The 18,451-nt window shown below is 37.6% G+C and overlaps 2 protein-coding genes across 11 annotated transcripts in view; one reads left to right on the top strand and one right to left on the bottom strand.

Moving 5' to 3' along the window:
- Window positions 1–11,743, top strand: part of BPTF (bromodomain PHD finger transcription factor) — a 57,048-nt gene extending 45,305 nt beyond the window's left edge. For 8 of the 10 annotated variants that reach the window (XM_032199979.1, XM_032199975.1, XM_032199974.1 and 5 more), the window contains 6 exons: window positions 496–721; window positions 1,149–1,498; window positions 5,865–6,057; window positions 6,977–7,061; window positions 8,591–8,777; window positions 10,812–11,743. In XM_032199979.1, the coding sequence (XP_032055870.1) occupies window positions 496–721; window positions 1,149–1,498; window positions 5,865–6,057; window positions 6,977–7,061; window positions 8,591–8,777; window positions 10,812–10,848 (1,078 nt within the window). In that variant the 3' untranslated portion in view covers window positions 10,849–11,743. The other 2 variants (XM_032199970.1, XM_032199971.1) reach the window with 2 other exon arrangements.
- A 3,672-nt stretch (window positions 11,744–15,415) lies between these two features.
- Window positions 15,416–16,253, bottom strand: C18H17orf58 (chromosome 18 C17orf58 homolog). Its single transcript, XM_032199929.1, has 2 exons — window positions 16,112–16,253; window positions 15,416–15,603 (listed from the first exon to the last, which is right to left on the bottom strand). Exons 1-2 carry the CDS (start codon window positions 16,212–16,214, stop codon window positions 15,416–15,418), a joined length of 291 nt encoding a protein of 96 aa, XP_032055820.1. The 5' UTR covers window positions 16,215–16,253.
- Between the last annotated feature and the right edge of the window lie 2,198 nt (window positions 16,254–18,451).

Below are 18,451 nucleotides of genomic sequence, written 5' to 3'. Positions count from 1 at the left end.
TAACGTACAGAACAAGTGAGCGGGAAAAGATTTGTAGTTGGGTGTACAACAAACATGAAAAAGGAACCGTGAGTTGTCAGTAGTGAAGAAATGTGGAACTGTTTTTATAACATTCAGTTCTATAAGCTGAAAAATATTTGTCAATCCTCATGCCAAAACACAAAAACTTTGTAATATTTGGTGCTCAGTAGAGGGTAAAAATCTATGTTTTGGAACAAGTTACAGGTTTCCAACTTGCTTTTATCCTACATCAGAATTTAAAAAAATAAATTAAAAAAACTCAGCTCTTTCAAATGTGTTTGTGGAAACTGAACTCAGTGAAAATATATCTAATCATTCTGAAGTCTAAGCCTTGTTCAGAGTTTTACAGGGGAAGGGGAGAAATGTAATAATTTAGCTTGCAACTTGCAGAGACTAGACAAATTATTCTGCATTCTTGACTGGGAATTAATAGGCAGCTCAGCACAATGTACTTTTTCTTTCATTCATCACCAGAATGATTGTATGCAACCAAGTGATGAAATATATTCTGGATAAGATAGATAAAGAAGAAAAGCAGGCAGCTAAGAAACGAAAGCGAGAAGAGAGTGTGGAACAGAAGCGTAGTAAACAGAATGCTTCCAAGTTGTCAGCTCTACTTTTCAAGCATAAAGAACAGCTGAAAGCTGAAATATTGAAAAAAAGAGCACTTCTGGACAAAGAACTACAAATTGAAGTGCAGGTAAGGACAGTTATTCTCAAACTAATCACTAATGTGATTTTAAGCTGGGGACATTGGTGTTAACTTTGTGTTTTCTCAGTGTGCTTTTAAGGAAACATAGGAGGAAGTTCTGGTTTTGTATGCATGGATCTCTGCAGAGGTAGTAATGTCCCTTTCATGCTTTTTGTTTCTCGTCTGTGATGAAATTAACTTGTTTCCAGAAACAGTTTCTGATATAGTGCATCCAATGGGTCATAGTAAGCCAAGAGCATCACCTGTTAATGTTGTATGTATTGTAGGTTGTGCATATTTTAAAAATGTGTACATTTAAATGGCTTAAATTATTTTCTGTTGATTATTCACGGGGATTTGTCTAGATTTTAAATTCTGTCCTGGAATAGTCATATGAAGTGCTTCCCTCTCTATTTATCCATTTAATATACTTCAGGAGGAGCTAAAGAGAGACTTGACTAAAATTAAGAAAGAAAAAGAAAAAGCCCAGGCAGCTGCTGCTGCAGCAGCAGCAGCCGCAGCAGCAGCAGCTGCAGCAGCTGCCACCCCACCACCACCGCCGCCGCCACTGCCACCGCCACCACAGCAACATGCAGCCAGCGTCACCTCCTCCTCCTCCACCACGGTCCCAATGCCAGTATCCTCCCAGAAGAGAAAGCGAGATGAGGAGAGAGACTCGTCAGCTTCCAAGTCCAAGAAAAAGAAAATGATTTCTACTACCTCAAAGGAAACAAAGAAGGACACAAAGCTTTACTGCATCTGTAAAACGCCTTACGATGAGTCTAAGTGAGTAGTGAATACCTTGGGCTTTTACTGTGGATTGTTAGATTTAGGTTAGTATTTAGCTGGTAGTGTAAGTTAGTTCTAGAACTGGAGATAGAGTATCAGGTGTTATTGCAGTGATCACTAAGGTATAAAGTTTCTCTTTTCCACTAGCAGTTACAAAACTATTAACATACTTGATTTATACTATTAACGTATGTGATTTATATTTTTACTTGTTTGCATGTTTCCATTGTATGACCTTTCTGTCTGACATGCACATACTCTTTTTTATTTTCTTTTCCTCCGCTCTGTTATTCTTTCTTTTGCCGTTTGCCTCTGCCTCGGAAGCAAGTGACAATTTGGTTTGAGCAATTTCCTATGAACAGGTGTCTGATGTTCATTAGAAATAGTTTTGGTACCGTCTTCCAATAAATGGTGGGTTGTGATTTTTTTGGTAAATCGCTAGCTAGTAAAGGGGTTTCCAAGTTACTGGACTGTGCTTCGCTTGGACAGTGTTTCAGGTAGAAATGGTTTTCACGTATTACAGTGTGTGTCCCAGGCTTGGTCAAAAATTGAACACACAAGCATTTGACAAAGTGAAAACTGTGGTTCTCTGTGGTTTGATTCTGGTCATGCCTAAGGAAGAATATTCCTCTGAAAGAGGAATTGCTACATGCGAAGTTTGCAAAGAAGTTTAGTAAGTGGTGGTGGAAGATTGAATGGATTGCAGTGGGATAGTGTTATGTGTTCCTGCTTAAGCTAGAAGTGACTAATTAGCATTGTTAGTTAGTAATGGTTAACGGCTGATAGCTGTGTAGAGTTTTATGTGAAATAAATTTGACTTCAGTTCCAAGGGAGTATTTACCTGCTCAACGAGTGACAATACCAAAAGGTATTAATTGATACCCTTTGGTGGTGGTTTAAATCCTGCTAACACAAATGAACCACAGGGGTGGAGTAGTGTTTTCATTCCAGGAATTGTTCTTCATCCCAAATTTAGGGTGAGGACTAGAGGATATCCTGAAGTTCCTTCTAGCCTTTTTTTAATTACTGTCATTTTTAAATGAAGTTGAGGCCTTTTTTTTTCTCTACCTTCAGTGTTCAGTAACTCTGACCATTACAGTATTACATCACTGTGAGAAACTGTAGGCTCTCTGTGCTGTCGTCACTCTGTAAATGGCAGACTTCTGGTGTCCTGGTTTGTAATTTGCTATTGTTTCGAAGGGATGCGAATCTCACCTATCTCACTTAAAATGTTGTGTTAAGTTTACTTAATGACAGAAAATCTAGGAGGGTATCTGCTCTCGTTGTGTTGTGATACTGAGCACAGGTCTGTATTAGCACTTTGTTGTTAGTAGGCAATAGAATTGTCACAGAAATAAGATGAGGTGACCAAATTCTATGAGCAAAAGAATTTGATTGTTGTTTGTTGACTTCAGCGGGCATTTGAGTAAGCCAATGAATAATGTGGTCAGAGTGAATTTTGGTGGCCTGAATTAAGAACTATGCTTATATGCAGGGAATAAAGTATCAAGACAAGGAAATGTTAATAACTTAGAGGTATCCTCAGCAATATGATTCAGTTCTGCTGCTCATCTCATAAATTCCAAATGTTACATTCTTACAAATGGTGACTGTTTTGTTAAACTGAATTATCGTTTTCCTATTTGGAAAATGATTAGGCAAATTTTAAAACAATTTCCTGGTAAACATTTTTGTGTGTGTACGTGCATACACACACTTGTAGGCATCAGATATTCCTGTTTGTGCTGGTGTCTACTTTCTACACTAAAGAAGACAGATGTGCAGCTTGAAAAGATAATTTGTAATGTGTTACAAATGCCCTATATGTTCATTAGGATGTAGTAAATCCACGAAGGTCATTCTGCATGGTGTTTATTTTATTATAATTCTCTTACATTTAGTTCTCACTTGTTTTGCACCAGGGTTGTGGAGTTTTGCTTGTGTTGTTTCTGGGGACAGTCAATAAAGGTATCCTTTGAAGATACCTATTTGTATTCCAACCAGTTCGTTAATGTGAAGCCTGCTCAATGTTTTAGTGGCAAGGTTTAGCATCTGTCTTTAGGAGCAACTAGGCCTGGTCCCTTTTGGATAAAGGACCTAGACTGAGTTGTTGAGTAAAGAAGGAGCTGTATCTAGGTGTCATTTATGGAAGGTTAATTTGTTCAGTTTTTAGGATTTTCTGACTGAAAATTAAGAGCACAGGCAGGTTTGGAGTGTCCAGGGCAGACGTCCAAGAAATTAGAGGTGCTCGCTTTGTGGAAGAGTTCCTAGCTACTGTCCTGTTACTGGTGCATGCTGTCTGGTGGTTGGTGTTTATAGACTGACAGGCTGGAGGCACAGTAACTGATAAATCAGCATATTGCAGGAGCTTGATGGTCTCTCAAATTTAGGAAGGTGGAGGTTGAGTCAGCTTGCTTTTGCTTAGGCAGAGAGAATGAATGTGTAACTTTGCCCATCTGGTTGATTGTCATGAGTCACGGGTATGTTTTGAGGTATCCATACACAAAATGTCAAACATCCTTGCATAATATTTTACAGTTTTGTCACATCATTCTGTGCAAGGTCCCATCCACATGATTCTGTACCTGGTTCCCTTCACTTTGTGTCATGCCATATCTGGTTCCGTCACGTAGCTGTCTGAGAGCAGACGTTAGTCTCTGAAGAATGGTCAACATACCAATTTGCTGCAGTTCTGAGTAGCTGAATATCTCTGGTTTTCAGCCATCCCCCCCCCCCAACACCCCTTCCCCAGTTAAAATTATGACAACCATGTCCTGACACAATTTTCTTTCGTATCATGTTATACCAATATGTATCCTACACATGGCTGGTATGCATGTTCTTTGTAGTATACTTGTAACTCCTAGTTGGTGTTTGCGCTTTGCTTTTGTTTTTTAAATTAACTGAGACCTACATTTTCAAATATTAAATAAATGTTTAAGTGGCTTTTGAGCTGCCGTTTTGAAAATGTAAATCTTTTTCTTTGGCCTTGTCTTTTTGTGCCTTTTACAGTTTTTCACACACACATTGGAGACACGTTTTTAGCCCAGCTTTGTCAAAGTCTGGTTACATATTGATGTGAATTTTAATGAACTGACAGTTTTAAAATTGACCCAAGTGACCTTATTGACAGTATAACTGCAGCGTGAGATGTTAGCTTGTAAGGATAGAATGCTAGGAAGCAGGGAAAATGAGACAAAGTAGGCCAGCAAGAAAGTGCAACAGAGAGAAATGCAGGGAAAAGTGCCATGCCATTTGAAATGACAATTACATTGTCATTTTCATTGTGAATACTTTTAGGTTCTATATTGGCTGTGATCTTTGTACTAACTGGTATCATGGAGAATGTGTTGGCATCACAGAAAAGGAGGCTAAGAAAATGGATGTGTACATCTGTAATGATTGTAAACGGGCACAAGAGGGCAGCAGTGAGGAATTGTACTGTATCTGCAGAACACCTTATGATGAGTCACAGTGAGTTCTGATAAGAACCTCTTATTTAATGTTTAGGTAGCAAACTGCTCTGACTTTGGTTACCTGTTCCTTACAAAGCAAAACGAAGTTATTCTGCATATATTGTATTCATTCATAATACGAGTTCCTTTGCAGTAATTGTCTTCCTTTCCAAAAATGTTTTTATGCGGTAAATATGTAGGAAAAGTGATGTTTTCAAGGTGGTCAAAATGTTTCTTTTAAAAACGCAATGTGCTTTAAATTGGGATTGATTTATTTTATTTTATTTTTAACACGTGAGAATTAGATTAAACGACAAATGTAGTATACAGTGGATTTGTTTTTGTGCTATAGTCTGATCTGGATAGAAAGCATAATTTTCATGTGGGAATGTATGGTTGGTATCTCTTTTTGTAAGGTTTTGGGTCATAAATTGCCCCTTCAGTATTCGACCACAAGACTGATGCTTCCCTATGAAAAATGTTTGTACAGAATGAAACAGGAGCCCCAGTTGTAGTCGAGTTTGCACAATATGTACCTTGAATTGCTTTGGAATACTGGTTGGGTGAGACTTCTGGCATTACACTGTTCCTTTCAGCTCTAAAGCAGATGAGTGGTTTTTGAAACCTTGAGTGCTTGAAAGTGCCTAGTATAAAACTTAGTAACTAATTTTGAAATGGTCTGTAGCTTAGCCTGTTTGTAAATTTAAAAAAAAAAAAAAAAAAAAAAAAAAAAAAAAAAAGCAGTTTGAATAGTGTAATTAGAATTTGTCAATATGAAATGTCACATGTTATGCTGTTGTATTTGATTGTGCCAAGTATCTGCTTGTGTGCAAGGGATTGCAGGTCTATGTTTTTAAATGCAACTTTTAAATAAATCAAGCCACTAACATTTTTTTTGGATCTTGCAGATTTTACATTGGCTGCGACCGATGTCAGAACTGGTATCATGGGCGCTGTGTTGGTATTTTACAAAGTGAGGCAGATCTCATTGATGAATATGTGTGTCCGCAATGTCAGTCCACAGAAGATGCCATGACTGTGCTCAGTCCGCTAACCGATAAAGATTATGAAGGTTTAAGAAGAGTGTTACGTTCTTTACAGGTGAGAGTAAAAATTGCAGCGAAGTGGAATGCTTCACTGTGTAAGACATAGCTAGTGAATCTCAGAGTAAGTTTTGATTTCTTTTCCTATTGTTGGAATTTTTTTTAAAGGAAACAGCAAGGCCTTTATTTTTTGAGCAATGCTGTGTCAGCTGTAAATTTGACTTGGCATTACTGTGCTGAGGAATATTTGTAATTAGACTATCACTGCTTCTGAGTCAGTGAGCAATCTCTACAGTGGAAGGCTTTCAAAGGAAATAGGTTTACTTAGAGTATAAAAAGGCAGAGTGGTAGCCTAGCTGCCACTAACAGATACATAAGGTGCTAACTTCTGTTCTCAAATTAGTTATCACCATGTAAGTGATGGCATACTAATTGATTATAAGACCTGTATGAGTCCGTTACATTATATTTCGGTTTACCCATCACTACCAAATATATCTTTTGAGCTATGACTATAAAGAATTTATATTGCTACACAATTATTTTATTTAAATGTTTTAAAATCTTGAGCAATATTTTGCATTGTCCTGTATTTTACGGACGTGTATGGAAACAAATTAATTCTAGAGTACTAAGTGTAAAGCACAGCCCATTTCTATGTGTGAAGTGCTAAGTGCTGTCAGTAGATTCATAACATACTTCTGTAGGCAGCCTGTTCTGTACAGTATTCTGTCACCTCTGAATTTCACATTATTATTTCCTGTTGTGAAGACCAACCACTCAGTCTCTCACATTGAGCTTTGAAACGTTAGCTAGTTGTTATCTGAAAGGCTGCGTACCTTTTCATGTAATGCTGCATTTCTTCCTTAAATCCAATTCTAGACCCCAACAGATAAAAGTTGAATTAAAATGTTTAGCTACTAAATGGTACTAATTTAACTTAATCTTTTTGTAATTACATCTTGTTTTCCTGACAGGCTCACAAGATGGCATGGCCGTTCTTAGAACCAGTAGATCCCAATGATGCACCAGATTATTATGGTGTTATTAAAGAACCAATGGGTAAGTGTTCCTGAATAATATCATGATGAATGAGGAGTGAGTAGACTTGGGATTCTGAATATCAAGTTCATTAGCCACTGACAATTTCCATTCGGGGATCTTGAAGATATGTTTTGCAGGATACAGTTTTTTCAGTCAGGCAAACTGAGACAGTGTGATGTCCCACTGACATAATGAACTTTTTATTATTTGTAATTTATCTTTACAGCTATATGAACAAGAATTGGTTTAAATGTTGCATATATGGAAGAAGTGGAAGAGATGTTGTAGCCTTAGTGCTTTTGTTCTCATCAGACCTCACCAATTAGCTGCTAGTAAGCTAGATGGACGCTTGAATGTGAAACCTCATAGGAAAATCTGCCTCATGCAAGAAATGATGTTACTAGCTGTTCTTTTCCTTCCAGTTACAGAACCAGAAACTTCTCATTTTTATTAGATGAGAGCTGGTGCATCATTTGATTTTTCTCAGCTACTCCTGACTAACCTTAGAAATAGGGAAGTTAAATTTGGTATCCTGGCAGAGTTGTAGTAAATTAACTGAAAATAATACTCTGCTTAGTAACTGTCATTTTCTGTTTCGGTTTTAGGCTGTGCTATTATGAAACTGCTAACCAACTTGAATTACATAATTGATGGGTTAAAGTTTAAAAGGAAAGCCGAAATTGTAATACAATTAAGCATATGATGGCTGAATGAAGTAAACAAAAGTGCTTTTAGCCCTTTCAAATTTATCTGGCAGGAAAATACACTTCTAAGTATTACAAGTAAATATGCACACGTAAAATACATTAGGTAATCCAGCCCACCTGTTTTCATGTGTTCTGACATTACTGGAAGTAAGCATTTTAAGGGCATTTTCCAGAGGCAAGTCATGTTTTTTTCCAGCTAAAAGTGCAACTATATGTTTGGACAGCTATATTTCTAATTCAGCTCCCATTCCTCTTCCTCTTTTTAATTTACATTTCCATTAAAATAGAATAATTACTGCTTACTTCGCTATTTCTGTCCCATTAATGCATCTAGTTGGTAAGAGTGAAAGCACTAGTGTTTTGCATGATTCTGCACTTAAAATCTGTTTCATTTGTCCCATGTGGTAATGTGTGAATTCCTGTGAAAATTGATAATTGATTCAAAGCAAGTCATGAATTCAAATAAAAAATGATCAGAAGGATTAGCTAGCTAACTATTGTATGCACAGATGTGTCTCAGTGAGGGCTGTGAAGAAAATAATGTACAAGAGTCAGACAATCTGTTTTTTTCCTTAATTTCTTCAAAAATAATAAATAGCTTCCCGTAAGAGCCCAGATTCTCCAAGGTCACTCTGATATGTGGATTTTAATTTAGCTGCACATGACAAATTCACATGTAAGTGCTTATTCTGAAGGAGATCTACTGGTGTCACCGTGTCAGAACTAGAATTCCTGGAAATAAAACTAACCTTTATAGGCTTTGTTTTCTGCATTCTGGTAATGTAAACTTCTCTTGAAGGTGAAAATGTCTCATTTTAATAATCTTTGGTTTCTTTAAAGACCTTGCCACCATGGAAGAAAGAATACTGAAACGTTACTACAAAAAGGTCACAGAGTTTGTGGCAGATATGACCAAAATTTTTGATAACTGTCGTTACTACAATCCAAGTGACTCCCCTTTTTACCAATGTGCAGAAGTTCTTGAGTCATTCTTTGTACAGAAACTAAAAGGATTTAAGGCAAGCAGGTAAGCTGAAGTGTTCCTAATCGTAGATGTTCTCTTGTCCCCTAAAACTTCCTGAATACCTTTATAAGCTTACCTTACATTCATACAGGGATTTACCTCTCCATGCACTTGCCTGGACAACTACTTTTCTTTTCCAAGAAGAAAAAATTCTTCTATAATAGGCAACTGTTAGTCAGAGTTAAGGCTTAAATATTGTTTTGATGAGGTAATTTGAGATAATGTTTGTTCAAAATAAGCTGTTAGACGCAAATTAAGTACAGTGTAGAAAATTTGAATGACACTAAGTCATTGCTGCAGAAAACTTAATGAGAACCATTTCTCAGCAGGACATAAAATGTGCTGTTCTGAGTTTCGAGTACGTTCTACTCTGCTCTGAGTCCTTTTCAGATGCTAAAAAGAGACAATCTTGCGAGGCTTGTAAGCCAGTGAAATAATTTCAAATAGTTTTTGTTTTTTAATACCTCCTCTTATTTTACCATATTTACCATTGTGTTACCATATTTGAAACAGAGGGAATAAATAGTCTTTAAGATATGGAAAGCTAAATACAATTCAAATTTGGCTATTTAACATCAGACTTTCGTTCTGAATGCTTTTCTGTAGACTGATGTGTAGAATATTTTCCTAATACAAATGTTCCTGAAAATGAATAGGCTGCTCTATAGCGGATTTTTCTATTGCTTGCCAATTCTGTCTACAGTAGCATGTACATGGGAGTTGTACTGCGCTAGTCAAATTATAATGTGGCATTTAGTACAGCTCTTCCTAAAACTGGCTTAGTCAAAACACGAGTGGACTATACGGATTTCTCCTACATCACTGCTGTACTCCAGCGTAAGCCAACTGCAACTGAGTTACAAATGTTGAATGCCTTTCAGCATTACTCAGAAATCTGTATGTGCATGATAGTTAACTTTGTCCATATGACGGTAACAGTCAAAACTGTAACGGACTGCCAGTCTAATACAGTAATACAGGATCAACACGAATATTTCTAATTAACTGAATTGAAAGATTCAATTTATACTCGTTGTGGAAGCTCTCTAATCTAGCGAGAGTAGGATTAATGAGAAAGGGTGAGACAAAATTGACTAGTCCAGCATTTTCCTTTCCCCTTTAATATTATAGTAATGTTTTTACCAGGTAGTGCTCAAATGTTGTTTCTTTCATCTTGCATTAGCTGATTATCCAGCATCCACTGCTTGCTCTTAATTTCATTGCTACATCTTTTTTTGTTACCGTTTTTCATTTATACCATCCATGTCCTTTCTTTTCTTGCAGATTGTGATATCTTTAGTCTGAACTTTTTAACTGGAATCAGAACTGGATGTTGGGGTCACTTTCTTTTATTGTACAATTCAATGACATTAAACTGCCCTAAAATCCAGATCATTTGTCTAACAAGTAAATGTTGTTTTTTATTTTTTGTTACCAGCAGTCCTGCTGGTAAACACAAATGTATCAACAGAAAAAAAATGTCCCGTTGCTGGAATACTGTATTGATAGAAATGAAAAATTAATCTTGGAAAACATGTATTTTATTGTTTTATTTTCAGTCACTAATAAAAATGTGAACGTCAAAGAGTTTTGCTGAACTCTGATTAGCAAAAATGTGATTTTAATATGCCTGGTTCAGTTTTTTCTATTAAGTTAATCCAAAGATTTCTTGAATAAATTTAAGCTAAATACACGTTATTATAAATATTCACACTTACTGTCTTTTTGCTTTCCCTTTGATAGACTACTGTTATGTAAATAAGAGTAAAACTAAGTTCAGGCATTTTGGAATATTCCAGCGACACACTGCATTTTACAAGTAGTAAGATATACAGTAGTGGTATACAGTAGGTGAAAATGTGCGTAGAATTCAGAAATATTTTAAATGTTCTTTTTTCTGAAGGGTTTAAAAACAAAAATGGAAGCAACATAGTGGTAATTCCCTCCTACTGATTTACCCTTGGCAACACCTTGCAGCAACTGTGTTCTTCCAAAATGAAGGGTGCTTAATTCTTCGCTTTCTTCTGTATTCTGCAGGTCCCATAACAACAAACTGCAGTCTACAGCTTCTTAGAGTTCAGCGTGTTAACCTAACACACGAGCAAGAATCTGGTTGTCTGAAAATTTTTAATTAAGAAGCCAGATGTTTTTAGTCAGGTTATCCTGACAAGACTTGATGTAAACTGCGTTTTTATTGGTCACAACAGTCAAATTATATTCTTGGCTTATTTTGTCCAAAGGACAAAGAAATAAAAATCAGCAGCACCACTTTCTTGTCAAGATCAAATTGTTGTACTATTGTGGCAGAAGCAGGAAAACTTTTTGTTTTGTTGAAGGAGAGAGAGAAAGAGAGCAAGAAAAAAAAGATACAGTAAATGGGGTCAAGTTTAACTCCATGGAAATGCCACGTCTGTTCTTCAGTGAAGAAGCTGGTTTAAAGTCCACACAGAAAACTTTGACTGTATTTATTTATTGTTGCAAAAAAGACGCTTTTTTATTGCTGCCCTCATTTGTCAGCTAATTATTTTTTCTTATAAAATCCAGCCCCGGTTACATGTAATCCATTCTGTATCTTAACATGATTCCTGTAGGTAAAAGTACAAGAAGACCTCTAGATGTCTTTTCTTTCTATGAAAGGAGCTGCTATGTACACATGTGCACACACACAGAACTGGGAATCAACAATGAGTTTATCATTCATGGTAGATCAAAAAAAAATAACAAAAAAAAAAAAAATTAAGCTTGCATAAAGGTTGGGCTAAGTGGTCATGGACTACAGACTCTGTTGCCTTGAATATAACAGTACAATTTGTCATTTACTCTGCACCAGACTGAAATGAGTAAAATCTATTTGAAGGTATCTTGTTTGTAAACATTTGTCAGATTCTAATTTTTTTCTTTTGTATTAAAATTCAAAATATGGATGTATATGAAACAAAATAAATGGAGATAATTGTTCTCCCCACACATGTAGGTGTCTTTGAGTGTGCGCTAATATGTTTGTAACACTTTGGGGATCTGTTGAGAAGTATAGGTATTTCAAGTAATTGGGGGGGGGAATTGGCCAGGGAAATCTGACTTTATTTTGCTCCAAAGGTAGCATTTATAACTTTTCATTCTTAAGCAGCTGTTATCCCTTTATAAAATTTCTACAGTGGTGCCAAAATTACTGTAACAGATAACATGGTAGGAAGTATTTTGTGAAATGTCACTGCCCACTGCTGAATTGATATTTTGCCAAGAACCCTAAGAATGTTAAGTACCAAGTGTAATTATATCCTTGAAAGGCATTCTGGATGGCTTCATTGTTTCCTGTATGAGGAGTGCTAGTAGGGGGTATAAGTTGAAGTCAAGAGAGGATGCGATTTGCAGATGTTTTTCTTTCTATGACTTTCATATTGCATAAATGACTTTCTCGTGTTACCTGTCTACAGTTACCAGCCATGCTTTATATGCAGCTCTTCAACCATTTGACTAGCTTTTGCACTAATTCACAGTTAACTTCTGTTCTACAGTGATCTGGGATTTACCTGATTTATGGATAAGCTCCTTTTGGGTTTAACCTCACACCTTGCTATGCAAGAACCTTTTCTGTTACTTTTCTTAAAGATGTTGCTACTGACCACACTTTCTTATACTTACAGGCTCAGGTGTACAGGTACTTCTGGGATAACTTTATCTAACAAAACCCATGTTTTTTTGTACATACAAATGTTGTCAATTAATCTATATGTGAAAATTAAAAATAATAGTTCAATGTGAAAACAATTATCCATTATGCTTCTTAAAGTTAAAAAAAAAAAAAAAAAAAAAGCATTTAGGTTATGTTGTCCTTGACGTTTTTTAAAAAAATGCTGCATATTGTATGCATTGTGTTTTTAATGCAGAAAGGAAAAAAGATCTCAACTTCTAACAGCATTTTAACATATCCTGCATCTCTTCAAGATTTCACAATATTTCTGTACTATTTATTCATACATAAATATATATGACATTTAAAATTTTCCTACCTGTAGGCAATAGATTGCTATGTTTTTAAGAAATTGTGGCAAATTGAAGAGTACTTTTTTGTACCTAATAGGACACATCATCCTAGACAAATAAAGTAATGTGTTTGACATTGATTTGGTGGTGTTTCTAATGAAACATTTGATAATGCCATGGTGTATAGGTCTTGGCTTTTCCAGATTATAATTACTAGTGAATCAGTTTGCTTAGGGAAATAATCCATACGTATGACTTAATTTTGCTGAGAGCTGTTGTGTTTTCAATTGTCATTGAGTATGTTGAGGCATTTTTCTTGCTTAGTGGTGAACTTTCATAGCTACATGGTGCTTCTGGAAAATAACACTTCTATAAAAGTAATTAATACCCACCTTCCTAAAAGCATGGTAAGTTCTTATGACCTGTGATCTCTGTTCAGTCGTCATCTTTTTCATGTTTTTTATAAATATCATGTTTTAAAATAGTAATGTATTCTAACAATTTTGATATGGTGAACTATCCTAGCTTGATTTTTTTTTTCCTCAAAAAACTTTCAAGCAATTGCCTATGATCTAGATTTACTTTGAAACTAGTTGTAGAGCAGTGCTTGTATCTGATAGGGGCAGAGACATTCTGTCAGTTGCTGGCATTTTTTACTTGGGATTTGGATGTCACTAGCACAAGATACTGTTACTTATCTCTGAGACAATCAAAATGAGATATGGTCATATGCATTATTTTTCTACCCACGCTTTGCCTATTTTAGATTACAGTATTGTCTTGGGGGTGAGGAGGGTGCTTAATTTCTATTCTGGGCAAATGGGTGACTCTGGGACTTGCTCATTAGTCCCTGAACTGCAGTTGAACATAGAAACAAATTTAAGATGCACGTGTAACCCTTTTTCCTTCCTTCCCCTGCCCTATCCAGTCCACACCAGTGCTTTCATTTGTTGCCAGGAAGTCATTTTGCCAAATCGAAAGTCCCCTTGAAGTCCCTATGGAAAATACCATCTATATATGCCACGTTCCATGTTAGCTCTTCATTCTCACAGAAGTGAGACAATATATTTTTAGATGGACACAAGCTATTAGTAAATTTATTTGAAAGACTTTTGGGTCCTACAATGTACAATGCTTAGTATTTTGTCCCCTATTCCAGACCAAGAAGTACTTCGTACAGTGTGACTTATCCCCCATCCTCTGCTTGCTCTGTAGCTTTCAGTGACACTAAATGAAGCTGCAGAGTTCTGCAACATAAAATTGTGTTAGAACTACCTTTGCTTCAAAACAGAAAATGTTTATAGGATGCTCCTGTTCCAGATCATGTTATATATATCACTGTATACATTTTTAATCGAGATGGCAAGTTCCCCACATACACATTACATATATACATATTCCCCTTTTTATATACATACAAACAGTTGTAAGTTTTCATTGCTATTAAGATTCTACTGGCTTAAAATCTAGGCCTTATTTATAGGGATATCTCTGCAAGTACTCAGAGCTACTGCCTTTAGAAGAACATTTTGTCTTAATAGCAGTACTAATTGGCAGTTACTTTTCTGCACCACTGCATGAACTAGCCACATTTGAACTGTATCTTAAAATCACAGGCGATGCTTCAAACAAGGAGATGCCTTCTTTTAATACTCATTACATAATCTTTTTTTTGTTCTTTCGGAACCCAGGAAGCTGTGAATCCAGACCTCCTGTGAACAGGTAGAAGACTCAGAATTTGTGAATACTGGCTCTTGGAGTAGTAAACATTAAGATCGCCTTTGCAGAGTTTTCATGTAATTAAGCTCTTGTATTTCCACCACATTAAGGGTACTAAAAGGTTGTATTTTTGATTCACAGTAACTTCACTGCCATGCAAGTACAAACTGGGTAATTCTCAGGGGAAGATGACCTCCAGTTCACAGTTCTAGGATTGAACTTCTAAAGAACTGCCAGCATAACCAGGCATACAAGATGTGCATGCAATTGCATGCTTATTTTGCATTCCTTGGCATGAACTTGTGACATTGTTCGTAAGCTTAATTGGGCACTGGTGTGCAAATTATTTGATTTACTTTCAGTTAGTGTATTCATATACTTGAATAATTAATAGCTAGTTCATAAGCTTTATGTGAAAACCTAACACTGAAGAATAATGGTAGTTGAGGAACCAAAACAGTATGCAAGATACTTGGTTTTGCTGGTATCTTTTGAATCAGATATACTTAAAGCAGAGTTGTGTGAAAATACCATTGACATCCCCTGTAGGTAATGCTATGGTATTATCTAACACTTGTTCAAGGTAAAGGGTTTGAAAGCGCAGTTACTTGTGTACCTTGAACAAGCCTTCAGAACATTACTTTACAATTACTACAAATTATTAGGTCTGCATTATAGCAGAGGCGGCGATAGCCCATGGCTCTGAAAACACCTAGAGCAAATTCACGACCGGTTATTGTCAACTAACTTTGTGCTGTATTTCACAATGTGTAGGTACCTACTCAAAACATTCAGCTAGTGTTTGCGAAAGCACAAAAGCACGTGTCCTATTCACAACCAATTTCAGGCATAAGTAGAATTACCTCCTACTGCTGCTCAGTCATCAAACTTACTCTTGTAGAGGAATTCTGCTGCTGCCTGTAGAGGTTACCGTAGCCTTATCTACATTTAGCATCAGCCCCTTGCACTTTGCGGTTCCTCTTCCTGTTGAATCTCTTCACATAGCTCCTGCTTCTTCCAAGCAGTCCATCCCCAGGCCTCAGGCGCCCTCTCAGGATCTGCAGTAAATTTGCAGGGATCTGTCGTCTCTTGTGGTAGGTCTGACCTGTCACAATGTATCTACTGCCTACAAAATAAAGATTCCTGTGTTATGAAGAAAGCATTGTTTTATTCACTGCACCTGCTCTAAGGACAGTACATTTATGAATGGATGTGAAGTTATACCCTACAGAAATATATCCTAGGACTTGGGGATTGTGCTTGCACATAAATGATTATTTGTGTTGCATTGCAAGTTGAATCAAATACTAACTAGTATTTGATAAACTGGCATTTAGAAGGAAAACTGAACTATTTGCAAAAAGACAAGAGCTTATGCTCCTGTTTTTGTTTTTTCCTATTTTTTTTTTTTTTTTTTTTTTAAAGAACTGCACTGCTAGCTGACTTCTACACATGTTTGGGTTTCTTAGAAAATTAGAAAAGCTGAGGAGGGGAAAGAACTCTCCATTCTAAGAGTAAACATTTTTTTTTTTTCAAAATATTCCAACCTGGATTGAGTTTATTAAACTAGGGAAGGCTAAAATTACACTGTATGCAGGAAAAATAGTGGAATGGATTTAACTAGGGTTGTTTACCAAGTTTAAAGTCTGGACACGGTTTACTGCGGTTTAAAGAATCCATAACTAGAATGTGAATTCGGAAGAAGCAGCCATCAGGAGGAACAGACAGATGATTCATCTTGTATAATCCATTGCTGTTTACCAAAAACGTAATGAAGTGGACTCCGCTCCCCAGTCTTTCCATGTTATAAACAATTCCATTTGCTGCTGTTTTAAGGAGGGGAGAAAAAAAAAAAAAAAAAAAAAAAAAGCATCAGATTCCATATCTTAGTGGCAACTCAAAGTAAATGTGAAGGCGCTCATTTAAAATACTGTGAAGTATCAGCAGAAATTCTTTGGCCCAGTAGAGGGCAGGCTTGAAAGCAACAGTTCAAATCATAAAATGTGATGTTACTAACCTTTCTATCCTTTACAGCTCTGAGATGTTGCTCAGACTTTTTTCATACCTGACTTTCTCAATTTAAGGGCAGAATGAGACGGGTATTTGTTGAACACTGAAATGTACAAAGGTCGTGTCACTGTAAGACCTACATTTGACAGGAATGCGTGAGAGTTGTAAAAAAAAAAAATAAAGACTGTATCATTTGTAGAAGCACTTCCTGACTTCTCCATTTAGAGAAAGCAGCTGTCTCATAACGTGTTTATGTTCTGCAAATGGAAACATCTGTTACCAGGGGGCATGTATTTTGCTTATCTCTTAAAACACTGTGAGGAAAAGTTGGTATCTGTGTCACAACTTCTGAAGTATAAGGAAGAATTTCAGTCCAAAAATGTTTGTTCTTAGGCGTTCAGTACAAAATTCCCAGGTTATTTTCTGCCACCTTTAGCTACGTCAGCTTGGACTAAAGACACTGAAGAACTTCATGAAGAATCCTCTGCACAGACAGAACGCTGCTTGGGTCAGTGTTTTATTTTCATTTGCATCTTTATTCCCAGAAATCAGAAACTCACTCTGAACAGTAAGAGGTAAGTAACAGCTACGCTGTTTAACCTTAGAGTATCTAAAGCTGGTGGTCTTTGGTTCTGTTGAATAGGAAGAGTGCTCTGTTCTTCCCTGGAGTGGAAAGGCAAGAAACAGGAAAAAGAGCCCAGGGTAGGGAAGGAGTAATACAAGACTTGGTATAGTTTGTTATGTAAATAGCAGCAATGGGTCCCTTTAATGGACTTAGTATTTCACTAAGTATATTAAGTAAATACTATCTTAAAAGCAGAAGTGAAGTGTACTTGAACAAGGACAGCCCAAGCATTGTCTGTGTGGTTCATGGAGGATAGCTCACCACATTCCCTCCTGCAGTGGGCCTCCACTTCATCTCTCTCTTTCCTGCCCTCGGTCAGACATGCCTTCCACTTGGGCCTTCCACTTGGGGTTTGGCTCAGTGTTAAGGTTACATTTAGGGTTGTTTGGAAAGTGTGAACACAGACTCCATTTCCATGTGGGATTGTGTAAAGGCTCCCCTGGGGAGTTCAGGTGTACCCAAAGGCTTCTGTGGGGGGCACTTTTTCATGGGAAAAAGTGTCGCCATACTTGTTTTCTAGGGTCCCAGGGGCTGTGAGCCCTGCTGTGGCTGTTCCTTTCCTGGGAAATAGGCAGGAGTCAGAATTTCACCCTCTGTACCTTCCTGAACGCCCCCACAGGAACGACCCCCGGCCCCCTGACCCTTCCTCGCCACGGAGCCCAGCCTCAGGCAGAGCCCCCAGGAAGCCCCGGCCCCAGCCAGGCCCTCAGGGCTCTCTTTTCTGTGCTAAATCAGGGGATCTGGGAACGATCTGGTTTTATTTAGTTATTGGAGATGGCAGTAGAAGAGAGGGATCAGATCAGATCCCGCCAGCCCTGTGGGAGCCCCGTTGGCGATTACAGGGTTCCCCTTATCTCACAGGGACAGTTCCTCCAAAGCTGACAAAGCAGCACGTGAGAGCTGGAGCTGAAGCACACGCATTATTCTTCAGAGCCCCCCAATTCAATAACAGGATCCAGAGTTGGGAAACGTCGCTGAAGAGGTTGCAGCTCAGAGGCTGCAGTGGGATAAGGTGGGACGGGGTCTTGGAGGGGTTTTTGGCTTGGGGATGAACACCTGTGGGGCCCTCCATGCACTGCTCGTGCCTTGGCCGATTCAATTTCTGCCCATTTCTGTGAAGACCAGAGATCAGACCTGACCCAGAATCTCCCTGGGTAAAAGCAGCGCCTGGTTGCATCGCTCACCCTAACCCTAACCCTACAACCAGTGGGCAAGGGCTGCAGGGGCTCCCCACCACCAGCGATCTCTGTGTGGGGCCGGGCGGCTGTGGAGCACTTTGCTTCAGCAGATTTGCTTCTCCCCGTCCCCTTTCCATGCATTAAATGAGCAAAGATCAGCA

This window comes from Aythya fuligula, chromosome 18 (genome assembly GCF_009819795.1).
Source record: "Aythya fuligula isolate bAytFul2 chromosome 18, bAytFul2.pri, whole genome shotgun sequence".
NCBI lineage: Eukaryota > Metazoa > Chordata > Aves > Anseriformes > Anatidae > Aythya > Aythya fuligula.
Note: the sequence above shows the minus strand (reverse complement) of the source record. Positions and strands in the feature narration are given on the sequence as shown.